The sequence below is a fragment of the Pseudophryne corroboree genome, chromosome 7, assembly GCF_028390025.1.
Source record: "Pseudophryne corroboree isolate aPseCor3 chromosome 7, aPseCor3.hap2, whole genome shotgun sequence".
NCBI classification, from domain to species: Eukaryota; Metazoa; Chordata; class Amphibia; order Anura; family Myobatrachidae; genus Pseudophryne; species Pseudophryne corroboree.
The window spans coordinates 392692747-392720190 of NC_086450.1; the positions used below are offsets into that span (position 1 = coordinate 392692747).

At 43.6% G+C, this 27444-nt stretch overlaps 1 protein-coding gene across 2 annotated transcripts; it reads left to right on the forward strand.

Annotated features, from left to right (window-relative positions):
- Nucleotides 1-1430: 1430 nt before the first annotated feature.
- On the forward strand, nucleotides 1431-26544 carry EIF3B (eukaryotic translation initiation factor 3 subunit B). 2 transcript variants are annotated; one of them, XR_010182112.1, is made up of 20 exons: nucleotides 1431-1855; nucleotides 13232-13424; nucleotides 15521-15640; nucleotides 15721-15778; nucleotides 15895-16023; nucleotides 17240-17397; nucleotides 17502-17633; nucleotides 17719-17785; nucleotides 20124-20170; nucleotides 20278-20488; nucleotides 20604-20676; nucleotides 21823-21945; nucleotides 22046-22124; nucleotides 22229-22367; nucleotides 22986-23111; nucleotides 23433-23510; nucleotides 24488-24596; nucleotides 24865-24977; nucleotides 25263-25748; nucleotides 26071-26544. XR_010182112.1 is itself a non-coding variant. In XM_063934621.1 (19 exons), the coding sequence occupies exons 1-18, from the start codon at nucleotides 1675-1677 to the stop codon at nucleotides 24960-24962; spliced, it is 2121 nt and encodes a 706-aa protein (XP_063790691.1). In that variant the 5' UTR covers nucleotides 1433-1674; the 3' UTR covers nucleotides 24963-24977; nucleotides 26071-26544. The 2 variants fall into 2 exon arrangements, 1 of the variants encoding a protein (XP_063790691.1); XM_063934621.1 differs by lacking the exon at nucleotides 25263-25748 and having other exon boundaries at nucleotides 1433-1855.
- Nucleotides 26545-27444: the final 900 nt, after the last annotated feature.

Sequence of the window (27444 nt, forward strand, 5' to 3'; positions counted from 1 at the left end):
TCAGGGCATCGTAGAGGTGATTGTTTGGGTCGCAGGGGACTTATTTTGCAAACCTGCAATAAAAGTGGTTCAGCTCGTCTGCTAGGTCTTGCTGCATGGTGTTGGACTTTGATGTTTTCTTGTAGTTGGTTATGGATTGCATCCCTTTCCATACAGATACGGGGTCATTGGTGGAGAGATCGTTTGTCAGCTTGTTCGAGAACCGCTTTTTTGCTAGCCTGATTTTTTTAGTCAGAGAATTCCTAGTTTGGTTGTATAGTGCTCTGTCGCCGCTGCTATAGGCCTCCTCTTTGGCCCTACGAAAGTTGCCTGAGCTGGGCGTTGAACCAGGGCTTGTTGTTGTAAATCCGGTAAGTCTTGGTAGGTACACACATGTCCTTACAGTAGCTGTTGTAGGATGTGAAAGTGTCATGTCATTCAGGTCGGTTGCCAAGGCTTCGAAGACCCCCCATTCCGTGCAGTCGAAGCAGGCCTGGAGCTTCATCTTTGCCTCGTTGGTCCATTTCTTAACAGTCTTGATGACAGGCTTAACCGCTCTCAGCTTCTGTGTGTTGGTAGGGAGTAGGTGGACGAGGCAGTGGTCAGATAGGCCGAGTGCAGCACGCGGGATAGACCGGAGGGTAGACTTGAGGGTAGTGTAGTAGTGATCAAGGGTGCGCCCTTCCCTAGTGGGACACGTGACTTGTTGTTTGTACTTAGGTAGCTCCTTGCTCAGGTTAATTCTGTTTAAGTCACCCAGCACTATAAGCAGAGAGTCTGGGTGTTTTTGTTCTATGTCGGATATGCATACGGCCAGGTGGTGCAGGGCTTCGTTCGCGCAGGCGAGGGGAGGGGGGGGGGGGGGGGGTGTACACTCCCACAAGGACTACTGAGGACAAGTGATGCCAATCTTAAATTAACAGGGAAGTCCAGGAACAGAGCATTTTGTCCCTCCTGGAGAGGGTCATGCTGGGTGGTATGCAAATGTTACTTCTACTGTAATAATAGCCAAGTCAGTGAATGTAACTGCAGGAAGCAAGAAACGAATGCCTACATTTTCCTGCATGGTATCTGTGCCTCTGACAAAAGCCCCTGGTAGTGGGAACACAAGGGAATATTTGTTGGCCATGGCAACACTAAGTTTTGTCTACTCTTGAAAAACGCAATAATATATAAAAAATGAGCATTAACAAGGAATGTGTCATAAGACATTGTATAAAGCATCCTGAGCCACTGCCGTAAAGAGTGGCAGCTGCAGATTACGACACTGCGAGGCTCTCCCTGCTAAGGGCGGCAGTTACACTCAGCAGTTTAGGCCGGGGGTGGAGGGAGAGACCCAGCACAGCCGCCGCCATGTTGGATCAATCCATTTTTTTTCATTTGAGAGGGGGTTCATTTCTCCCTGCCCGCCGTTACATGAATATTAGCTGCGGAAGACATAATGAGATCAATAGGCCACTGTCCAACTACTGGATAATCCGAAAGGCAGGTAGTGTGCCGGCGATATCGCTGCCAGTGTGAGACGGAGCCGGGACGCGGGCGATGGCCTCCCCTCTCCCCAGCCGTGACCCGCTCCTTTTCCGTCCTGCGCCGGGTCCAGTGCACATGGCCTGCTAGTGTCGCCGAGCCGGGACCTGTAATTAGCGGCGACCCCAGCGTAGGAGCGGGCACCTTAGCCCCGTAGAGCGGTGAGAGATGCATCAGGCGGAGAACGCGTGTGACGGGCCGGAGCCAGACATGGAGGAGGCGGAGGTGGAGGTGCCTGCCGAGGCCACCGAAGAGGAGGAGGACGAGGAAGACGACGATGAGGAAGAGGATGAGGAGGGCATGGCATTCAGCGACCCGGAGGACTTTGTAGACGACATCAGCGAGGAGGGTGAGGCGGGCAGCGGGTCCCGGGCAGCGCACTGGCATCACGTGGCTCGGTAGAACGCAGTTTGATAGATTTGGCCTGTCCTGGGCCTTCCAACAACCACAAGTCACAGCATGCACTGCCTGGCATGGAGCAGAGGCTGCCTAGCTAAGGGCATGGATAGGGGCCCTTGGAGCTGAGGCTGCCAGGGATTTAGGGCAGTTACTTGTAATTGCCAGTCCCCAGTAACTAAGCATATGGGAAACCCTAAACTTGTCCTAGGCCGCTGGTTTCAAAACTGGGCACTTACAGCAGTGCCCTGGGGTGGTGGTCCAGGACCTTCTGAAGCTATGTATGGTCACTGTGATCGCCACCAGCACTGGTTTTGTTCGTCAGTCATAAAATATGTGGACAAACAGAAGCAAATCTTGTCCCTCACCACATAACTGACCGTAAGGATGACATGTAAACACAATTGACTTAATTTAATATTATCTACATTTTTTTTAAATAAGACGTGGCCTAGGGGTGCTATGAAAGCAAAAATCTGATAATCTAGGCCGCCGTGACTCAAAGTTTGGAAACTACTGTTCTGGGCACTGCCAATGATATAAAAGCACTCTACATTGGTTTGGTCTTCTGTATTCTATATCTGTAGCCTTTGGGGTTAATCCAGATAGTTGGGAATATTGTTCTGCAGTGTACTTCCATGTTACACCTACGTAACAAATTTGTAGTTGTTCCCGTAGAGGTGCATACACAATTCTGAGTTTGCTGCAGTGTTTTGGGTACCATATGTGGCAGATATATGCGCCCCCTGACATTGCGCTTTGCAATTGGCTCGCCCCTTGTGTCTGTGAACAGTAACCATATTTCTTCATGTGGAGAAGTTAGGTGGCTACTTTGGGTCATATAGATTACATATGACACTTCGGTACCCAAAATACTTAAATGATCTGTTTGTGACCGTAACAAGGTGCAGAGAAGCAGGACACAAAGCTCTTTTTGGAAGTGTGCCACAATGGTTTTTTGAATCTTGTTGTTGTTTTCTAATGATATATTACTTTACTCCTGTGAGCACAGCCAACTATGGCAACTTTTTGCAGCACTGCGATCAGGTAAAATCTCTGCAAAACTGCGTATGCACCGCAATGCGCAGGCGCCGTTGTACAGGTACAAATAGGATCGGTGCTGGGTGATGGATTTAACGAAGAATCCATTTGCACAGCCCATCGCAAGGTTATTGACAGGAAGAAGGCGTTTGTGGGTCTCAACTGACTGTTTTCTGGGAGTGTTTGCAGGGCAGGTGTCTGACGTCAATTGCGGGACCAAAAAGACTGAAGTGATTGCAGCGGCTGAGTAAGTCCAGAGCTACTCAGAAACTGCAAAAAACTTTTTTGTGCCATCGGCTGCAAAAGCGTTCGCACACTTGCAAAGCTAAAATACACTCCCCATTAGGCGGCGACTATCTGATCGCAGCACTGCAAAAAGTTGCAAGCGAGCGATCAACTCGGAATGACCCCCTTTGTGCAACACTGACTTTTGTCACAATTTATATCCCATTGGTTATTGATAACTACTCTGATATTAGAGTCTTGTGTGGGATCAATTCGTTGCCCTTATTTGTCAATAAATTTCACGGTGAGTGTTAACTTGCACCAGCCAACCCTGCTCCTAACTCATCTTTCAAACACAGCCTGTGACATGGTAGTTAAGATCAGATTGGCTGGTTAAATTTATCACTCACAGTGAAATTTATCACTCATTGATAAATAAGGGCACTTGTTTGAAAATCTGAGTTGTAGGTGCAGGTTATACATTCGAACCCACTGCCCTTTGATTGTAATGGAAACTGTAACACATGTGCAAGCTGTGCATCAAAACATGCTTTGTAAGAGCAGAATAGCTGACTGTGTGGTAGTGCTGTAGAGCACTGGCCATTGATGGAAATCTTGTTAGCACAGCATGTGTGTGTTCCCAGCCGTTACAGGAGATATCTGTTTTATGTTTTTGTTTTTCAAACTACACAGGATATCTGTTAAAAATTGGTCTTTTTGATAATATAACTATACAATACACATTGATTATTTAGGCTAATATTACAGGTAAAGGATCCTTCCTTTTTTTTTTTTTTTTTTTTTTTTATCTCCTGCTTTTGGTTGTTTAGGTTGTAATAACCTGCGAATTGCAGGCATTGGGCGAGATCCCGGCGAGTATGCCCTATGTTTTAAACCGGCAATCATTTAAAATGTAAAACATTGGGCAGAGTCGCCGGAAATCATTGATGTCTGAAATACGCAGGCTATTACGTTGACTCCATGGGTCTCTTTAAGGGGGCGATTCAATTGTTTTTCCTCGCAGCTACCACAATTCAAGTCAGCCGTTGGGGCGCCCATTAGATGCGGGTGAGAGATTTCATATCGCCACCTCATGAGGAGATGAGAAGAAGTGTACGAAAAGTCCGTGGTTTTGGCGCATTAACCAGGACTTTAGATGGGATAAGCCACAATTCGTTGCAAAACCTTGTCTGTTTGGGACCAGAAAAAGTAATGGCCGCCCGATCAGAGCAACAATTGAATTGCTCTGAGGGGCGCTTAACAAAAGCACATGAATCGCCCCCTTAGCGTTAGTATCAAAGCAAGTAGAGGGACAGATGCTGACGTGTCATTAAAATAAACAAAAATGGCATATTTCTACCAATATTCAGAGCAGAGCCTTACCTATCGTGACCTGTGCCCGCATCAGCAGCACACTTGCCAGACATCATGATTGGTGTGTATTTCTCCCTGCTTTGTAGCAGTGGCAGAAGATAACGCAAATCTGCCCAATATAAACCATATTTACATAAGCACTTTTCCAGTACTCAGGGGCAGATGTATTAACCTGGAGAAGGCATAAGGAAGTGATAAACCAGTGATATGTGCAAGGTGATAAAGGCAACAGCCAATCAGCTCCATTATGTAAATTAACAGTTAGGAGCTGATTGGCTGTTGCCTTTATCACCTTGCACATATCACTGGTTTATCACTTCCTTATGCCTTCTCCAGGTTAATACATCTGCCCCTCAGTCTGTGTTGCAGTCCTCCTACCCACCTCGGCATAGGCAGGCATCAGTGGCAGAACCGCTCAGGTGTGCATACGAATGTGTGCACTTAGAGGGATTTAATGCAGGATACTCTATGGGCCTAATGCAGAGCACTTTTATGCATAGAGAGTAGTGTTCATTCTAACACCCTGCACCTTTCAAATCCTGTGCAGTTCCTCTTTCCTGCCTGGGGTGTCGCTCTCTGCTCTGGTGCTTCTCAGCACACACGGGTCTGTATCGGGATCCGGTCTGAAGGTCGACACTGTCTAGGTCGACAGTCACTAGGTCGACAGGTCAAAAGGTCGACATGAGTTTTTTTTACAATTTATCTTTTTCTTTTTTTGAACTTTTTCATACTTAACGATCCACGTGGACTACGATTGGAACGGTAATCTGTGCCGAGCGAAGCGAGGCACCTTGCCCGAAGCCAGCCATGCGAGGGGACACGGTGCACTAATTGGGGTTCCCGGTCACACTACGAAGAAAACGACCCCCCCCCCCAAAAAAAAACTCATGTCGACCTGTTGACCTACCACATGTCGACCTAAAAACCCTGTCGACCGTCCATCCCTGTTGACTTGGTGACTGTCGACCAATAGTGGTCGACCTAGATACTGTCGATTTGATGATCCACACCCGTCTGTATCACAGCACTGAGTAACAGATCAGAGTGTGCTGAAAAGCATCACAGCAGAGAGCGACACCCCAGGTAGGAAAGAGGAACTGCATGGATTTTGAAAGGTGCAGGGTGCTAGAATGAACACTAGAGATGCTGTTAATGTCCGGGTAACAAGGTTCAGTTATACTTGTTGCAGTTAATGTACTCTAACATGGACCAACCAACAACTTAAATACCACACAACACATCCATTAATTTCTGTCATCCATCTGGGGGATGCTGCACCGTTACTTGTGGGGTTAGAGGTGTGTGGTAGTTTTGGAAGGCTTGTGGCTATCTCTTCCGATATTGAATATGACCCATTATATTCATGTCACATAACCTCATTCTGTTCTAAAATCTCTTCTAATGCTCACTTTTATCTCTCTAACTTCTTTTTTGTGAGTGTGTTCTTGCTATCGCTTATGAATTATTTGACTCGTAACATATGTAGCCTGCAATGCAGTCACTTGAATGTATTTTTTGTCCTGTATCAGATCCACAGTGTAAACAAAATACTTTGTGGTGTGTCTGGCATTTTGTGATGCGGTTATTCAATTGTTTTTTTTTCATCACATGACTTTTGTTTAGATCTATGGGGGGTATCCAATTAGCCGCGATAGCAGCAAAATTTATTGCACCAATCTCCCGAAAAAGTTGCTTATTGCAGCTGGTGCGCTCCGATTTTTCACATCTATCCTGTTGGCAAAAATGGGATTTGCGCGATAATTCGAGCAGATAAAGGAGAAAATGGGGTAATCTGCCTATACTTCCATAAAAGCCAAACTAATATTGGAAACATTATAGATGTCTGTTAGTAGCCATAATAAAACTAGTGTAAGTTGGGTCAAATGACTTATATGCATTTTTGAAAAAATGATGGAAAGCTATTTTTTTCAGCATAATAAGTGCTCTCGTTAAATTTAGGGTCCAAAAAAATGAGTATAGGTATCTGTGTGTGTGTATATGTATATATATACATACATACATACATACATACATACATACATACATACATACATACATACATAGAAAACCACAGCACTCGCCACCCCAGAAGCGGGGTGCAGTGTCTGCACTCATAGGGTGGGGTGCATGCAGCCCATGGCCACCTACCCAAATACATACAAATAGAGAATTCAGCACTCACCATAGCAAGCTCACTTGTCCTCACAACATCAATAAATAAATGATGGGGGTTTAGTTAGTGAATTGGCCAATGCACGGAAGCCTGCAAACCGCTCCACGGTACCCCACCTACATGCAGGTCCTACACTACCACAAAGCCTTAAGAATTAAAACCTGGCAACTGTATCACATATAATATAACTGCAAATATGCCCACTAAGTTTAATGTATGCCTACCACATATCTAGTGGCTTTTAAAGGCATACTAGTCGCCTGACACAGCCGATAAATTACTAAGGAGCAGCTGACACAGGTTTGGAACAATTGAGATTACACAGGGGTGCAAGAAAATGTGTGTGTGTATATATATGTGTATATATGTTTATATATTTGGGTCATTTAGGGTGACTTTAAAAAAATAAAAAAGTGGAAACAGGCTGATTTCTCTTTCATCCATCTGGGGGACGCTGCGCCATTACTTGTGGGTTAGAGGTGTGTGGTTGTGGAGTTTGGCACAGAACTATTAAAACCTGACTCCTCCCCCCTCTAACCCCTCCCATCTCCTTCCTGCCTAGCCAGCACCTCAGTTTTAGTTTTGTGCCTGTGGAGTACAGACACAGTTTTTATTTCTCCTAATTTTTATTTATTTTTTCTTTATTTTTCTATACCTAGTCCCTGTTTACAGGTGACAGGTATAAATGGAACAAGGATGCTGTCAGAAAGGGCCACCATACCTTGGTCACTGGGGCCTTTTGATTCACAAAAAAACGACAGATCAAAGAGGTACTGGACAGCCACAATCTGTCACTGGCAGTATTGGGCTGTCCCTAACGGTTTTTATTATTTATTATTTATTAATATTTATTTATTTTACTGATTTTAGTATTATTTTTACTTTACCTCTCCCCCCTCCCCCCCCCCCCCCCCCCCCCCCCCCCGCCGGCGCAAGCCCGCCAGCGGGAGCTGTGCCGGAAACGTACCCATACAGCCGCAGTACTGTCTGAAGGGCTGTGGGGACGGACGGGGATCCCGGAGAAGCCGCCGCAACAGTCGCTATACTTAGCAACGCGCGGCGGCCCGAACTTCCGGTTGGTCGCGTAAGGAGAGCAGGGACGGCTTCCCGCTCTGTTCTGCCCGCGCGCGTGTCACTTTGCCTGACGCCATCTACAGTGACAGGGGGACGCTGTGCTCGCTACCTGAACAGAACAACTTGGGGTGGCGGCACGCGAGAGCCGCAGACTTTCGGCTGCAGCGCGCCTACTGAAGCTGACAGGCGCTTCCTTGTTCAAGAAGGGACGGACTCCCGCCCTCCACTACCACGCGCGCACTCCCGTCCAGGTATGCAGGGCTCCGGCCGCCATCTTCTCCAGAGGCAGTACGGGGGACACCGTGCAGCGCTCACAACAAATGCTGATCACCTAACAGCAAGTATATTTTGGGACACAGTATAAATTCACTGTAGATTTACATTGTGTCATGCTATACTTTTAGGGGAGGTAATTTTTGCAATATAAAATATGCATTGAACACAGTATGATTCATAGTATATTTACAATATACAACAGTATATGTCAAAGTATTGGACTACTCTACTGAGTTTATTGTTCATTTGTAGTGCATTTGCTGTTTCAAAAAAGAAAATAAATTAATTAATTACTTATGAAATCTACAAAGGGTAAGACCGCCTCGGTGGTTTATTTTTTCCTGCTCACTATGGGGATCATAGCTAGCAAAGGGAAGCCCGGACGCAGGTACTCTGTGTTTCATGCTCTGGGGCATCTGTGGCGGACCAGCAGGAAAGTTCCGCGGATCAGTCTATGCCTCTATGGCTACAGTGGAAGCTCTATGGGCTCGAAATATGGGCTCAATCTCTAAACAAATTTGTTAACTCTGCCGGCAGGTCTTATGCTACAAAACGGCCGCAGCCGTTGCCCGCTATAACTTTTCCGGAGGAGTAGTTGGAAACATTCCCACTGGAGGATGGGGAAGTAGACCCAGAGTGGGATAGTAGGATGAGGAGTTTTTCTACTAGCTCAGGTGTTAGATTCTGATATAAGCCATCCGTCAGACTCTTAATATTCAGAGTTCGGAGGTGGCGGGTTCTTCCTCTGCCTTTTTCAAAACACAAAAAAAAAAAAAAAGAAAAGTTACTGTCTTTCCCCCGTATTCACACTTTGCGGATATTTGAAAGAGCCCTGACTTAAGTCGGATTCTCCTGTCCCAGCCCCAAAATAAATTTTAATTTATATAAGGGGGATACAAGATGTTGAGAAACCCAAAAGGTAGACGCTCCTATTCACATTTAACAAAAGCTACGGTTATTCTTTTTGTACATGGGCAGTACTGCTGGTGTAATGCTTGGCATTGCTGCCTTAGAGCACTGAGGTCGTGGGTTCAATTCCCACCATGGCCCAAACTGTGAGGTTTGTACGTTTTAGTTAAAAGATCCTACAGATAGGAAGATTGAAACAATGATTAAATCTATGTTATCTTTATCAGGAATTTTCTACTCCCAATTATAGCTAGCATTTGGGTCCTCATGGCCGCGGATGACTGGCTGGCATAGGTTGTATCTTGAATGCAGTCCCACGATCCATCGGAAGTAATTCAATTAGAAGAATGAGACCTTGTTAGAGTCTACTGCGCTACCATCCTGTATTTCTGCCTTGACCGTGACAGCAAGACGGTCTCTTTGATTTCGGGTTTGGGAATGCCGTTTCTGACTCGGAACAGAACTTGACGGCGATACCCTTTGAAGGTGAGTTCTTTTTGGGTCGGAATTACAGAAGATTATTCAGAGACTACAGGGGGCAAGAGCCCTTTTCTTCCATTTGCTCCTCAGAGACCGAAGACCACGAGGTTTCGGTCCTTTCGTACACAGGACAGAGGTAGTTTCCATCCCTTTCGTTCTTTCTCCAGGTTCCCACGAAGAGAGGCATTCAGAGGTAGAGGAACACAGGCGGCTCTTAGACCAGCCAGTAAACCTTGCGACATACCTACTGCATGACGGTTAACGATCTCTGGAGGGATCAATGACGGTTCGGGCTCGGTTACGGCAGTTCAAGGAAGTGTGGCTCCTGTCAAAACCAGATCTGTGGGTGACGGAGGTCATATCCAGAGATTATATGTTACATCTCGAGGAACCAGTCCCATATCGTGTGTTCGTCACTCCTCTCCAAAAACGCTCCCTCCAGACGTTGAGCTCTTCTTTATGCAACAGCCACTCTCTTACTAAATGGAGTGATTCTTCTAGTTCCCTCTCAGCAGAGAGGTCGGGATTTTACTCAGGTCTTTTTCTTGTGGACAAACCGTTTCGGCCAAAAGGGTTTGAATCCATATCTCTCAACCCAAAAGTTCAGAATGGAATCCATCCATTCGATTATCGCTACATGAAACCAGGGGAATATTTGGCTTCAGTGGACGTAGAGGACGTCTACCTGCATGTTCCTATTTGGACAGGTCGTCAATCTTGTCTGAGATACGCAGTCGGTCCTTGCCATTTTCAGTTTCTCTTCCCTTTGGTCTATCCACGGCTCCTCAGGTATTCACAAAGGTCATGGGCCGTGTGGTGACAATTCTGCGTTGCCAGGGTGTCAGCATTACTCCGTATTTAGATGATCTTTTCATCAGGACTGTCAGAGTTAATCCTTCACCAGAACTTGCGTCTCACGATAGAGACTCTATAGTCATTCAGATGGATAATAACTTTTCCACAGTCGTCTTTACGTCCTTCCCAGAAAATGATATTTCTGGGATTCTTATTCGACGCCACCAACCAGAAAGCGTTTCTTCCTCACGGACAGGACCTCATCTCGAATTACAGCTAATCCGCTTGTCTGTAAAGACTCGTCGATCGCTTCGCTGGTGGCTTCACAGCCCAATTTGACCAAAAAGGGTACCGTTCACGATTTGCTCTTGGGGGATGGTCACCACAGACGCAAGCCTCAGAGGTTGAGGGGCGGTGTTTCAGACTCCTCACTTTCAGACGTTCTGAAACAGTCGAGTCTAAGTTACAGATCAACATCTTGGAGTTGAGGGCAGTCCGGTAGGCACTCCTTCGGATTCAAACCATGGTAAAGGGTAATCCAGTCCGGGTTCAGCCCGACAACGCCACGACAGTTACTTAAATAAAGGAACTCGAAACTGGACCGCCAGGAAGGCGGTCGCTCAGATTCTCACTTAGGCGAAACATTGGGTTCAGATTATATCCGTGATTCACATTCCAGGAGTCGAGACCTGGGAAGCGGTTTTCTTAAGCCGTCACACGGTGCATAAGGGAGAGAGGGGGCTTCACCAGGAGGTGTTTCTGACTCTAGTAGCCCGGTGGGGGATGCCCGATGTAGATCTGACGGCGTCTTGTCTCAACAATAAACCTCCTCTCTACGGGTCGCGTACTCGGGACCCTTAAGCAATTCTAATCAATGCACTGACGGCGCTGTGGCACTTTCAACTGGGATATGTGTTTCCACCATTTCCACTGATTCCACGTCGGCTTCAACGCGTTCAGAGAGAAGGTCTTCCAATCATTCTGGTGGACCCAGATGGGCCACGATGACAGTGGTACACTCTTCTGCACAATAGGGTCGTCGAGGAACCATCCCGACCCCCTCTGCTCTAGATCTTATGATTCAAGGACCATGTCGCCACACAGGTTGGGTCGGCTGACTTTGACGGCTTGGTTCTTGAATCCAATATTTTAAGGGGAAAAAGGTTTTTCTCGTCCTGTTGAGTAAACGATGATTCTGGCTAGATAACCGGTGGCTTCTGGAATTTACATTGCTTGGTGTGAAAAGCGTGGTTTAACACCGGATGTGTTTAGAGTTTCCTCGTCTGTTATCCTGCATTCAGGAGGATCTCAATGAGGATCTCAGACTTCTTCACTAATGGGGTCAAGTTTCTACTTGGTCGACTCTTCTTCATAGGAGACTGGCTATCATTCCAGAAGTTCAGACGTTCCTTCAGGGAGTTCTTCGGATTCAGCCACCTTTTTTTGTTCCTCCCTGGGACTTTAACTTAGTCCTTACGGTTTTTTTTTTTTTTTTTAGAAACCTCCATTTCAACCTTTGGAATCGGTACAATTGCGGTATATAACGTTCAATGTCTTCCGATTGACAATTTCCTCCAAAAGATGAGCATCTAAATTGGCAGCTCTTTCTTGCAGACCACCCTTGTTGGATTTTCATGATGATCGGGTGGTTCTGCGAACAAAACCTTCCTTCCTTCCGACGGTTGTGTCAGCGTTTCATCAAAATCAGGACATTGTCCTTCCAGCGTTTACTCCTCCTCCTTCCGGGGAGGATTCCTATTGGCTCTCTTAGATGTGCTTAGGGCCTTACGGATTTATTTATCTCGTACGAATTCTATCCGTCGTACGAATGCATTGTTGGTTTTTAATGGCTGCGTCCAAATGAGATTGGCCGGATTCCAAGTACACAGTGACTCGTTGGGTAACTACGACCATCACAGAGTCTTCTAATGTTTCAGTTCCTGACTCGATTCAAGCTCCTTCGACTCCAGCTATTGGAGCTTCTTGAGATGTTCGCGGGGCTGCGTCTATTGAGCAGTCGTGTAGGGCGGCGACCTGGTCGTCTGTGCATACGTTTTAAAAAGGTTTTACCGTTCTCACACTTTCGGTTTGGAGACTGCCCCTGTTGGGCGTCAAAATTGGCGGACGGCTATGCCGTCTATGTCTCCCTCCTCTCATTTGCTTGCTTTGGGAAATCCCACAAGTAATGGCGCAGCGTCCCCCAGATGGATGAAAGAGAAATAGGGATTTTTGTTTACTTACCGTAAAATCTCTTTCTCTGATTCCATCTGGGGGACGCTGCGATCCCTCCCATATGTTGTCTGGTTTAACCAGTTAATTGTTTTCGGTCTATCTCCTTTGGCTTGGCTAAACGTTAACTGAGGTGCTGGCTAGGCAGGAAGGAGATGGGAGGGGTTAGAGGGGGGAGGAGTCAGGTTTTAATAGTTCTGTGCCAAACTCCACAACCACACACCTCTAACCCACAAGTAATGGCGCAGCGTCCCCCAGATGGAATCAGAGAAAGAGATTTTACGGTAAGTAAACAAAAATCCCTATTTCTCCCACCTGCAAGTCTAAAAACACTTGTCCCACTCATAATGTACCCCAATTTCCATCACTTTGCATTTTATGACCCCCAAAAATGACATAATTATTGGCCAATTAAAAACCTCTACGTGCCTAATTAGTCATTCAGGGGGGTGTCCCAGGGGTTCTGATCCAAATCCCAAAATTTTGTACTTTTTAAATAGGGATTTTGCACTACTTCACCCATGCTCAGAGATGGTGACGAGAAATTTGCAATAAACCCTATGGAGTCTTATTGCCAATAACTTTTTGCCGCTAATTGGATACCCCCTTATGAGTAGGTGGGATGTTTGTTTAATTTACGATTAAGGTTTTTATATTTAATAGACCAAATACATCAGTAGAATAGAAGCTTGAACGCATACTGACCTATATAGCATTATTCTTGTATGCTGACTTAGATTTTTGTACCTGTAGAGTTGCTAGGTGATATCTTGAAAGAATGTCCCCAAGAAGCAGATGGCATAGATTCTGTGATTGTGGTGGATAACGTGCCGCAGGTTGGACCTGACCGTTTGGAGAAGCTAAAGAATGTTATCAATAAGATTTTCTCAAAATTTGGAAAAATTACTAATGAATACTATCCAGACGCAGATGGATTAACAAAAGGGTATGTATGCGTTTGTGACACTTTGTGTTGCACAGTAATACACCCATATTCTAGTCTGTCTTATTTAATGTTTACTTCATAATTGCTGAGTTGCATACAATTATATGGTGCTGATTGTTTCCCAGATCTTTGAAGTATTACTGTCTAGCCTGATTCAGAACAGTTATGAAATGTTTCTCCCAGACCTATCATTTTCTGTGTTGCAATTAGATCTAGCTTAATCACTCTCCTGGCGTGGTCTCATCAGATGTGACCACACCAGCAAGTGCTCTATCTGACCTGGTCGCACAGGATGCGATCAGTCAGATAAACAGTGTGTGCAGCTGCAGGGAAGGCAAACTTCCCTCTGCTGCTGCTCTCAGAGAGACCTTCCAGTCCCTCTACCTTCCCGCACCCTCCCTCAGTGTTTGCCATGTTGCCGATCAAGTTTCTCTAATATTGTATTTAAAAATAAAATAAAAATCTGGCTAAATTAAATACATGTTCTTCACCTAATTCACTCATGGCCCCCCCGCCCCCCCCCCCCCTCCCCGACAACTTCTGAGTGTTTTTTTGAAAATTGTTGGTAAAGTGGTTAAGATCACATATCGTACCACGTATCGCTAATACCCCTTTCACACTGCAAACCCGGGTCCGACCCAGTATTTTGAACCCAGGTCGGCCACGGGTCAGACCGCTTCACACTACACTTCCAACCCGGGTTATTGCAGGGTTGGCTCCTTTTAACTCAACCCGGGTCAGCAATTACAACACCATGGATTTCATTAAACAGAGCTACTGTATGTTTTTATATACAATTGCATCTTTAACTGTTCCAGTAACATACCTCCCAACTGTCCTGATTTATGCGGGACAGTCCCGTTTTTTGGGACTGTCCCACCCACGGCCCACAGTGTCCCGCGGTGAGGGGGGAGGGGCAGTTGGGAGGTTAGTGTCACTGCTGCACTGCTTAGCAGGTGACAGAGGTAGAGGGGGCATGCCAGCAGCTCAGAGAGCACTGGGCATGCCCCCTCAGTGACGGTACAAGGGGGGCGTGACTCGCGATCGCAGCTCTGCCACGAGACCATGCCTCTTTCATATAGGCTATGCCCCCTTTTTGAGCGTGCCCCAAGGTTCATCTTTGTACTTTTAATAAGTTGGGAGGTATGCAGTAAGCTGCCTAGCAATCTCTGCCTCACACCTAATTCTTAATGCTTTCTGTTCTCTCCTGTGTAGCAGGGCTCAGGCTGCTGACATCATCAAGGCACACAAAGAACAGCCAATCAGCACGTTTACATGAATGCAGGGTTGAATAACCCGGGTTGGACACATTAGAGGCACATTGACCCGGGTCGGGCCCGTGTATAACACTGCTTTTATACTGGGTTGAAATGCAGGGTTACTCGACCCGGGATATTTAAAAGTGGTGCTTTTAGACTGCACCTCGACCCGGGTTGAGCTGGCTCAACCCGGCAATATCCCGGGATATATTTGCGGTGTGAAACGGCTATAAGAGATGTGTACAACTTCATCCTGGGTTTAATATGCTAGTGTGCCCTAATATTGGCTAACTACTATCCTTTACACTGTTTGAGAAGCAAATGGGAAACTTTCTCCAGGTGCACAGTAGGTAAATAAGCTGTCTCCCCGGGAGGCTGTATCACACCACCATCAGCCATGAGTTTATAAGTCCCAAAGTTTATATTTACCTGTGTTCTCTCAATCTACATGATGCTGTTGTAGTGGCATGTAGAAAAAGACTTGACACGTGAGAAAGATATGCAATGCAGATACCAAGTAGCAGGGGTCTCAGGTGGGAGAGGTATAATTTTCTTGATAACAATCTAAAGTCATTGAAATGACATAAAATAAGTTTGAAGGTGGTGTAATTTGTATGCAGCTTCTGGTGCTTGCATTTTCTGTAAGTTTGTGTGTGTTGGAAGCCATTTCTGCTGGTTTTTGTAGTTGGTACTATGTTTTAGTGATTGCTACTGTGGAGGAATCCAAGCTGACCCTCTTATGTTGTGCGCGTTTCTCACCTGATTTTCATCAAGGGCATAGGAAGCCTACAACTTTAATTCTGTTTCATGTTGAGTTTACTGTTCTTGCTGCCATAGGTATATATTCTTGGAGTACGGATCACCTGCTCACGCTCAGGATGCTGTGAAGAATGCGGATGGCTATAAATTGGACAAGCAGCACACGTTCAAAGTGAATCTATTCACAGACTTTGATAAGTGAGTGTTTGCACTTTCTTTCCATTACAATATAATAGGATATCTTTCTATATTTCAGCTGTTTTGTTTTTGTCTTGCAGATATATGGTCATTAGTGACGAGTGGGAAGTTCCTGAAAAACAGCCATTTAAGGACTTTGTAAGTAAATTTTATACCGCTATTTAGAAGAAAAATGTGTTTTTTCATATACAGTACAGTTACAATCCCACATTTTTAAAGGAAGGCAGCCTGATGATCTTGGATTTTTGTTCTAGGGTAACTTGAGGTCATGGCTTGAGGATCCGGACTGCCGCGATCAGTTCAGTGTTATCTTTGAGTCCGGTGATAGAACGACAATCTTCTGGAATGATGTTAAAGAGCCAGTTCCGATGGAGGAGAGACCTGTAAGTTGCTCTCTTGCTGTAGATCCGTTTATTTTGTGCAGATGTTCCCACTTTTATTACAGGTTTTACATCACAAAGTGGGACACAGCTTAAACATATCTGCCCTTTAGACAGAATTGATGTCTGTTCTGTGCTTAAATTAGGGAATCAGGGTACTTATGCTGAAGACGCCAATATGTGCATACCCTTCGTCTTCCCTGATCCAGGACATAATTCAGTACAGGACTTCTCTTACCATGTTTCGTAAATGGTGATGGTGGGTAAAGGAAGACGGACGTGTAGAAATGTTTTCCACTTTAGAGGCCTTAGAGCAACTCTCTCCTAGATCAGAGACTTCTATCAGTATACTGTTCAGGTTTGGTTAGGAAATGCTTTATTACTACCTATTTACTTCCTTTCATGGCAGTACAATACCATCATCTTGCTAATGTTCACGGATGAAGACCTTTAAACATCTCCTACCTCTGATGCTTGGCTGCTGGAGCTTAAATTGTTTAGATGTTAACGAACGTTTACGGGTAAACATACAATGCATCAGTTTTCGGAAGTTGGATTTCAAGAGGAAGTATTATTAAATACTAAACCAGGAGTATTATTGCACCTTTTAAATTCAGTAGAAGAAGCCACAGGTGACGTAGTGGGGCGTTGAAAAGCACCATTTAGAAAATGAATTCGTAAGTCTGAAATAAGATGACACTTTCTCTATAGAGAGCTCTTCTCCATATATAGTTTGACTAAATTTGCGAGGCTTGCATTCAATACAGGTTGAGTATCCCTTATCCAAAATACTTGGGACCAGAGGTGTTTTGGATATGGGATTTTTCCGTATTTTGGAATAATCGCATACCATAATGAGATATCATGGTGATGGGACCTAAGTCTAAGCACAGAAGGCATTTATGTTACATATACACCTTATACACACAGCCTGAAGGTCATTTTAGCCAATATTTTTTATAACTTTGTACATTAAACAAAGTGTGTCTACATTCACACAATTCATTTATGTTTCATATACACCTTATACACACAGCCTGTAGGTCATTTAATATAATATTATTAATAACTTTGTGTATTAAACAAAGTTTGTGTACATTGAGCCATCAAAAAACAAAGGTTTCACTATTTCACTCTAACTCAAAAAAATCCGTATTTCGGAATATTTGGATATGGGATACTCAACCTGTTTTTGTAAACTTGTTACTTCTTTCTTTAGCGGTGGACTGAGACATATGTGCGCTGGTCTCCAAGAGGAACTTACCTGGCCACCTTTCATCAAAGAGGAATTGCTCTGTGGGGAGGGGAGAAGTTCAAGCAAATCCAGAGGTTCAGCCACCAGGGGGTACAGCTCATCGACTATTCCCCATGTGAAAGGTCTGTATAGCATTTATAAAGCTTGCTTTTTGTTTTGTCGGTTACTTGCATTCTGCCTTCCACCCCCAAATGTTTAAGCTTTATTTGCAATATGTTCCTTCTAGGTATCTTGTTACATTTAGCCCACTTATGGACACCAAGGATGATCCCCAAGCCATTATCATCTGGGACACGCTGACCGGACAGAAGAAGAGAGGATTCCACTGTGAGAGTTCAGCACACTGGCCAATCTTCAAGTATGTTGACTAGCTCTTCTATTTTGGCTTCAATGAGCTTGTCTTGTGTCCAGTAATAACCATCTGACATAACATTTATTCTCAGGTGGAGTCACGATGGAAAATTCTTTGCCCGAATGACCTTGGATACGCTCAGTATTTATGAAACGCCTGTAAGTATTTGCGTTCTTTAAAAAAAAAAAAAAGCTTGTGAGCAGAGGTGATGTTACAGCGGATCGCCTCATTTAAAGTAGAACAATTTTGATTCTATGTTTATAAAATGTAGTGTAACTCTGGTAATGGTGGGGTTTCAAACTGGTAGGTTCTTCGTTCAGACAATTTTGTGTGAAATTACTGATGCCAAATGTGTGGGAAATGCTGCAGGATAATGAAATAGCAGTAAGTGATTGCTGCAGCCTTGTTGTTGCTACATGGTGGCAACAGTTAAGCGTAAACGGAAGGTTAGAAATACTTGGTATTCTGGAAAAATACCCTTGCTTTCACCTCGTTTAAAATGATAAATGGTGGCAAACTGGAGTAAGATTGTGCTGGGGTTTTTTTCCCAGTAGAATTTAGAGTTAAATTGGCACAAATATGCTACCTGTTTTTGCTTTCAATTGACCTCTACATTTTAAGCAGTTTTTATCACTGACCTGTGTAAAATCACTAATTTCAGTGTAACAGAACCATCGGGAGCTCTGGTTTATCCTGTGATTCCTGAGCTCTGTTTGTATTTTGGGGAGCTTTAAGATACTTTTTTGTTTTGTTTTATATAATCTATCCACTGGTAAGGTGTCATAGGGAGTGATTCAGACCTGACCGCTGCTGTGTGTTTTCGTACAGCGTGCGATCAGCGATAGACTGCGCATGCGTGTCTGCAACAGACATCGCTGGACAGCGACAGGCTGATGCGAAAATTTCAATCCCACAGCCGTTCTCATGCTGATTTAATAGGAAGAGGCCGTTTGTGGGTGGCAACTGACCGTTTTCTGGGGGTGTCAGGGAAAACGCAGGTGTTCCCAATCGTTTTCAGGGAGGGTGTGTGACGTCTGCTCCGGACCCGATCAGCCTGTTCTCCTTGCACTAGAGGAGTAAGTCCTGGGCTGCGCACAGACTGCACACAGTGGTAAAGTAAAAACCATTCAATGGTGAGTGTGGTGCAAACAGATTTGCAGCTGTCCGCTGACTGAGGGAATTTTTAGCAGCTTGGCGTACACATGCGATTGCACACTTGTACAGCGAATATACACTCCCCTTGGGCGGTGACTATCTGCCCGCAGCACAACGAATTTAGCAGCCCTGCTATCAGGTCTGAATCACCCCCATAGATGAATAAGAGTAGGTGGTTAATGGAAAGATGTATCTGCCCAATCTGTCTGGTGGGAACAAAGATCTGGTAATGTATTGTACCAAATGACAATCAGCCATTTGCTCCCAAACGCTGGAAAACAGACAAAAACGATTGTTCGAATAAATTTGTTAAATCAAATGGAATGAAACAATTTGGATGACCGTGGTGTGTGTGTGTGTGTGTTGTGTGTTTTTTTTTTTTTTTTTTTTTTTCCTTTTCAGCGTTCGGGAGCAAATGGTTGATTGTCATTTGGTACAATACATTACCAGATCTTTGCTCCCACCAGACAGACTGTGCAGATAAATCTTTAGGTGTACCCAGGATTGCTTATCGCAAAGTCTGGGAAAACTACCAAAGTCAATGCATATTTAAAAATAAATTGGCCTAGGAATATGAGGCCGGGCTCTATTCCAAATCATTGCACGTGGAGGCTCACATTGACACCTAGTACCGTACAGTGTTCCATTGTCTGGTATATAATAGTGTTCACGCTAGGCTGTTTTAGCAGGGCGCCTGGCCGATTTTTTTTATTTTTCTTGATTTTTTTTATTTTTTGCAAAATCTGACCTGCCCTTTCTGCGGCGCCCTGGTAAAACAGCTGTCCGCTTCCTGCCCTCCCAGCGTGTAAAGATGCCATGCGCATCCATTCACGCTGTGGGAGAGAGCTTGGAGGAAGCCCAGCACCTCTGTAGGTGTTGGGCACGGCCCCAACAGTGACGCCGCCCACGCCCCCTGTAATAACGTCTGTGGGCCGCACCACCCACTTCAGTGACTTAGAATGTCCACACCCCCTATTTTGTGTGGCCACATCTCTTTTTTGGCCACGCGCACACACCTATGCCCCCTGCAGTCCGGCGCCCTGCCCGATTCCTGGAGTGAACACTATATAATATAAGAAGTATGTGTTGGGACTGTGTGATAGACATAGTTTTTAGATGATTGCTTAGTGCTTTATTTGCTCTGTTTGTTTATAGCACCAATAAGAAAGCTGTTTGTGTCATCACACTTGTTTTGCCTGTGATTAATGTAGAGAGGGTTTAAGTGTTGCTAAAGCATAATTGGCAGCGACATACTATAACTTGTGGATATACAACGCTAAAAGCACAGCTTTCTCCCCAGAGCCAGCATGCAGTCTTATCTATTTGGTTTTTGTCTTGCAGTCCATGGGCTTGTTAGACAAGAAGAGTTTAAAGATTACTGGAATAAAGTAAGTTTATTCAGCATTCTAGCAGCTTCCAACCACCTGTTCTGTGCTGTTAACCAGTATGACTAAAACGCAGTGTTGTCCCTTTTTTTTTTTTTTTTTTTTTTTAGAGACTTCTCATGGTCTCCCGGTGGTAACATCATAGCATTCTGGGTACCAGAGGACAAAGACATCCCCGCCAGGGTGACTTTAATGCAGCTGCCAACCAGACAAGAGATCAGAGTGCGGAACTTGTTTAACGTTGTTGACTGCAAGCTGCACTGGCAGAAGAATGGGGACTACCTGTGCGTGAAAGTAGACAGAACCCCTAAAGGGACTCAGGTAGGTGCCCTTCGATATGAAAGCTCTTATCTGATGTTTCCATGTTCTCATATTCATAGCGGTAGGTTTATGCTAATAGCGATTTCACAGCCATCCTCCTATCACTTATCCATAGGGCATGGTAACCAACTTTGAGATCTTCAGAATGAGGGAGAAGCAAGTCCCAGTAGATGTGGTTGAAATGAAAGGTGAAGTATATTTTGTTTTTTTGCCCTTTTTTTGTTTTTCCTTTCTATCACTTTGGCTAAGGCTTTGTGGTTCAGAGTTTTATGTCATACATACATACATACATACATACATACATACATACATACATACATACATACATACAGAGATATATAGTTACAACCTACTTTAATTGCGTCTTCTTCCTGACCCTTTTTAATTAACATTCACACATAATGGTATTTAGAAACCTCTCATTTGGCCATGTCGCATAGACACTTCTCATCATACTGTAGCTGCGGAGGAACACTCTGCCTGGGCCTTCCATGTGAGGTCACTCAGTATTTCCTCCATAATTGGAAAGGATCCGTGCTTGGCATAGGTGAAGGTGCTATCACAGGGGTAGGCAGTGTTTTACTCTTTTGGGTACCAGATGTTCAATGTTGCAAGCAAATGTTAGAGTACTACCTTCGTTACAACAGTTACAAAATTAATAGGCGATCCTGTCCTTCATTTCTTAAATCTTGTTTGCTTATGTTAGGCTGATCATTTGTAGTCTGAAGATGGAGACTTTCTTCAGAATTCTAGACTGTTCTTTGACAGTGAGCTGTACGAACGTTGGCAAGGGGTCCAGGCTTTGCTGGGTATGCAGGTCACGCTTGGGCGCTCTAGTTTGGAGGAGCTCTATCGCAACATCAAAGTTTCTTCTCTGAAGGGAAGAGATGGCACCAAATGTAAGGATGCAACTCAGTGTATGCATAATATGAGAGGAAGAGTCTCCACAGGTGCCACTCAAAACATCCTTGAGTGCCAACCTTGTCTTGAAAGTTGCTTTCTCAGAATAGTAAATGTAGTTAATGTTACAGGATGTTAATAGTATGTGCTGTGTAGCCAGCCTGAAGTGTGACCTTACAGCTTGGCTAGTCAGGTAATTTGTTAGCAGAAAAGCATAGGGGGTGACCCTAGGAATACTCTGAATGAAAGAAACTTATTACGACGTTACTAGTATATACATGGTCTCGGAAGTGGTAATCCATTTCCAATCTGTTTAGGAGCACTTTTTATAATAAAACTAACTTCTACAATAAACTCCAGTCCTTTTCTTATACCTTGTTTTACTCACCTGTGCAGGAAAGTTACATTTTTGTGCATTGTATTATCTCCTGCAGATGGTATCATTGCCTTTGCCTGGGAACCCAATGGAAGCAAGTTTGCTGTGCTCCACGGAGAAGTTCCCCGAATATCTGTCTCTTTCTACCATGTCAAGAATAATGGGAAAATCGAGCTGATCAGTAAGTCCTCTTGTGTTTGTTGCATCTTCCGCTCTAGATGTTGCTTCCAAGCACTTCATTATATGTCAGTATGGGTCATCTTCACATGGTTTTATTTCAGAGACTTATGACAAGCAGCAAGCCAACACAATCTTCTGGAGTCCTCAGGGGCAGTTCTTGGTTCTGGCAGGCTTGAGAAGGTAAATATAAGGTCCTTTCTCATAGTTACAGGCTACCCAGCCATGCCTTGTTACATCAGTGTAAGGGTGTAGTGCTGCTGTAACGCTTGTTCCTGGTCTTCCAGCATGAATGGAGCACTTGCCTTTGTCGACACTTCAGACTGCACAATAATGAACATTGCAGAGCATTATACAGCCTCCGACGTCGAGTGGGATCCGACAGGTCGTTTCGTTGTCACTTCTGTGTCCTGGTGGAGCCACAAAGTAAGGTTTATTGCTTTTGACAATGTTAAGTCTTGTGACCATTTGCCTGTCTAAGGGTTATCCGGTCCTATAAGAAAATTAAACGGGCTATCTCGTTAATAAAGAAGAAAAAGTTTTATGCTGTTGAGGGACAATGGGATCCCATCAGTGAATGTGTGCGGGCTATATATACTAACCTCTGCACAGCATGTTTCTCTGAGGAAGGTAACTGTGACCAGCAAAGTAGCTGTACTCTCTGCCCATTTACACCCTACCAATCATTCCCGTCCTAATGGGTTTCTGTTCCGCAGTTTCCAATTTTTATTTTTTATTTCTTTTTAAGGATTTTTATAAACTAAATAAAACAAATGTCAACTGCAGTACAGATCGCTGGAATGCCTGTCATTTATAGAGATTATTGATGCCTGTGAGACAGCCACAGTCACACCCAATTACAGGGGCAACCATCTGGTGACTGTACTATGAGAGACTTGTTGATCTTGTCTATCTGTGGTGTTTGTACTGAGTAGTAACTCATTTTCCTTTCTAAACTAACATTTCTGCTTTTGGTTTTTACATTTTCATTATTTTATTTTAATTTTATTATTTTTATTAACTTGTTTTGTTTTCATAATTGAGGTTGATAATGCATACTGGTTGTGGACATTCCAAGGTCGTCTTCTCCAAAAGAATAGCAAAGACCGGTTCTGTCAGCTTTTGTGGAGACCAAGACCTCCAACTTTGCTAAGTCAAGATGAAATAAAGGTGCGTGGAGAACCCCTTTTTTTTTTTTTTTCTTTTTTTTTTTTTTTTGTAGAACCTAATTTTATGTAATGAGGTGACCTGAAATAAAAATAGATCAATTTTACTTGGGTTTTATGGGTTTTCATCCTAGCACTTTCTAACAGTTCAAGCTCCTCCATCTAGCCTTGGCAGGACTTTTTAGGGATCATTAGTGTCTCCACCACTCTCCTCAAGCCCTTCTACACAGCTGAGAAGACTACATTCTTTGTTTTAGGTTAAATGACCCTTTAAGGTTTTATCAGGCTAGGCTGAAATTTAATTTATATATTTTTCTTATTACAGACCATTAAGAAGGATTTGAAGAAGTACTCCAAGATATTTGAGCAGAAAGATCGTTTGAGTCAATCTAAGGCTTCAAAGGTAAAAAAAAAACACAATTAAAAAAACCTAAACGTCGCGTCATGAGTTGTTTGCTAGCTGTAAGAAAAGTCATTCTTCTATCATGTGGCAAAAACTGAGAGGTAGAACAGCTATTATGCAATCCGTATTAGAGACTGAGAATAACTTCAGATTGTGATCCACATGTTGTAATTGTATCTACGTTTCTTTAAAAAATAAAAAAATAAAAATCTTCAAATGGGCATTAGCACAGCCATAAAATACAAATAAAATAATTCCATTAAGTGAAGAACTAGAGTGCACACATGGGCTGCATATCAAATGAACTATGGCTAAATAGAACATCGTAACACCTAGGGCTAGGTTGGGTGTCCTGATTGCAATGGAAAAGTCCTAGCAGCATTGGTACTATATAATTCTGGAAAGTAGGGGCTAAGGCTTGTTAGATCATCAGTACAGTCATAAATTCCAAAAAGTGAATGGATATATCATCAGGTCTGAAAACCTGGAGGAGTCCTTAAATAGGTAAGAACTTAACAGCGAAATCCAGTTTTCCTGGAAGTTCCTTATGTTGTCTGGTTGACTGTTTGTGACTGCAAAGGTCTGGTCCTTGGTTATTGGAATAAGCAATATGTCTGGATAAATAAATAAAATCTTCTGTGTGTATTTCTAGAGCTATGTATGTTTATAGATGCGTGTGTATACACATTGTTAGCTCTTTTAATGTATTCTATTTGAATCTTCATCTGCTGGGCCACTGCTTGCTTGCTTGTTACTAAACTTGGGTCAGTAATTGTCATTACAAATCTGAAGTGTGTGTGTGAAAAAAATAAAATAAAAAATATTCTGTTAATTGTTTCTGGGCTTAAATAGTTGTTCACTAGTTTTTACATATAAGTACATATAATATTGTAATATTCTGTTATCTATGATCACTTTTGGACACTGAGTCTCCAAACAAATATTTGATGTGTCTCTTTTTCTCTTCCGCATAAAAGGAACTGGTAGAGCGCAGAAGAACCATGATGGAGGAATACAAGACGTACCGTGAGATGGCACAGAAGATGTACATGGAGCAGAAAGAGGCCCGCTTGGAGCTCAGAGGAGGTAAATGAGGGTTGTGCTTGCACCTTGGTAGCTTTTGTTGTGGTTGCACCTTGGTAGCTGTGTTGTGGTGTTTGCCTGAATGAAATGCTATTAAGTGAAAGCCATTGGTTTATGTATGTCAGTTGTGTGTACTGAAAATTACTTCAGTTACCACACTGCAGGAAACTATGAAATTTAGTTTTAATGATGTTTAAAGGTTTGCTTAGAAAATAGTAAAGGTGCATACAGTCCCTAACCTCTGTTTTCCCTCTACACTTGATCATATTAGGAGTGGATACAGATGAGCTCGACAGCAATGTGGATGATTGGGAAGAGGAGACCATTGAATTCTTTGTCACTGAAGAAATTATACCACTAGAGGAGTAATCTGATACGGATCTGGTGGGTTCCTTTTTTTAAAATTTTTTTTATCTCCAGCCACCCTCTGTGAATTGTATGAAACAAACATCTTGATTTGTTACATTTAAGTCACGCAACATTGCTAGTTGTATGGGGGAAAAGGATTAATGGTTTATTTTAAAGGCAAATCAACCAAGATAAATGTAAAAAAAAATGACAGAACTTATTTAGGAGTTAATAAATATGGTTGAAGTAGTCGTGATTTTCATATTCTATTTCCATTCAGTCCTGTCAATCGCTTTCACTTGTTTTCTTTTTACTACACAGCTTGACAAACTGAGTACACAGAAAATGTGTGTTTATTGTTCACTCAGCTGGAGTTGCGTGTTTTTAAAACTAAGGCATCCCCTTGAAGTTTTCAGTCTTGCTAAGGAAAATATTAGCATTCAGTGTCTACTTCCCATTGCAGGATTTGAGCAAACTGCTGTGGACTGGCTTGCTCGGTCATGAACATTAGGTATAGAAAATGTGCCACGTCACCAGTCGTGGCACTGCATGTGTGTCTACTACTATGTGACATACCACCTGGTTGTTTTATTATGTGAGGGACTAGTATTTTTCTCCCCCTCATCTGTCCTCCCTCACTGCTGTTTTTCTGTCATCACTGCCCTCCCCTATTTGTCATCTTAGTCTTCATCTCTCATATCTCCCAGCGTGAGGGTGTGCTCCAGATGCTGGCAAGAGGGAACAGTCTTAACAGCGCTGGTGGGAGATGAGCGGTTGTCGGGCAGCCAGTGAGAGCTGGGATGAGAGGCAAGGCTTCCCTCTGCTTCTACAAGGCAGACAATTAGTAGGGTTATTTAACAGATTTTGACAGGACTGCTATGTGAGGGGAGATGGAAGTAAAAAAAATAAAATCCCCTGATGAGTGCTGCAGTCAGTCATGGTGACACCTTTATGGATTAGCAGACCTCAAATATTCAATATATAAGGGTAAAGTATAAAGATTGGCATAGCTTGTCTTAATCATAGGAAATATATAACTTGTTTAATTTATAATAATGTATATTTTATGTACAGATTTAAAAATAAAGTGGAAATGGTTATTTAAACAAACTTTCTTTTCTCTGTGCAGCGTTCTGTTTTCTGCATCAGCAATTCCCTACAAAAACAAACCGCTCCAAAGTTCAATCTTAGTCCTTCTGCTGCGACCTTGAATGGACATATTTCCTTTTCAAAGTTGTGCCTTTAATCTTCAGTGGAGATTTGAATAAAGAGCGCTACTTTGTAATTTCTAAATTGTCTCTACCACCTCTTGATCCATCTTCGATAAAGCAAAAGGAAACTCCTACTGCTGGTACGGCAAGAGCGATTCTGCCTCACCATGACTTTGCCACCGGAAGATCGACGCACATTGCTTCAGCTTCTGAAGAGGCTTTTCTACTTCCCTACTGAATGGACAGTCGACTGTTCTAAGCGGCAGATGAATAGTGAGGATACCCTTGTACTTATTACACATTTTAGTGTGTTGAACCAGCACTACAGTGGACTGTACCCGCCTCCATTCAGATTGCAACTTTGCAGGATTAAAGATGAAATTTAAAGTAAACCTATATTTGCTATGTCTTATTAAATACTCACTCTTTCTCCATTTCATACATAACACAGTATACTGTAAGGTAGATGAACAAAACCGTGATCAAATTCTTAAAATATCAACAGCACTATAATAATTAGGCCATGGAACTATCTATTAAGGAACTTTTAGTAAGTTTCCAAAGAGCCAGAATATACATTAAGGAGCCAAAACCCGGGCTCGGAAGGAACCTCTTTAGCCCACTATCAGCCTAGAGATGGAAATAACTTTTTCCCAAAAAGGGCGGTGTGACCGACATTCCCACCAAATACGTAGTGGGGAGCCTGTTTCACGGTTACATCACAAGCACTAGTGTGGCTAATCGTGGGATGCCAGGATTTAGGCCAAAAATTGTCAGATTCAATCCCGGGATTGGAAGCTCCAATCCTGGGGATTTGGGGATCAGGCGCCCCTTCTGGTTTTTTGTTTTGTTTAAGCCAGGCAGCGTTGAGCATCCTCAGGAGGACGTATCCAGTACTCCAGAAATCATTTTGCCCAATGTACACCTGTATCAGCGTGATAAAACTTTAAAATTGTGTCTCAACCACTGAGTAGCTGATCGAGCTGGCGAATGTAGCCTGAAAACGTTTTCCAATCTTCCTTCACCAAGTCAATCTGAAGATTGTGTACCCAGACTCTTACATATTTAGGAAGGTCCATGAACCTATGTTCGATCAGTAGTCTTTAGCACCTTGAAAGGAAGTGTGCCAGGTGAGAAGAATCTAGGCACATATTCTTAAAAATGGTCAGGGGTCTAGTAGCTGCCAATCAGACATCCTTCCCCAGTACAAAGTGCTTCAATTGTAGGTACATCCAAATCTCCGATGGCGGAAGATTCAATTTGGTCTGCATGGTAGGGAAGGGGGTCACCTC

Excerpts from the sequence above, each read along its gene's own strand:
- EIF3B (XM_063934621.1), top strand. The coding sequence starts at position 1,675 with ATGCATCAGGCGGAGAACGCGTGTGACGGGCCGGAGCCAGACATGGAG. Across the intron at positions 17,398-17,501 it reads GACTATTCCCCATGTGAAAG|GTATCTTGTTACATTTAGCC; the intron begins GTCTGTATAGCA and ends TGTTCCTTCTAG. Across the intron at positions 17,786-20,123 it reads TCAGTATTTATGAAACGCCT|TCCATGGGCTTGTTAGACAA; the intron begins GTAAGTATTTGC and ends TTTGTCTTGCAG.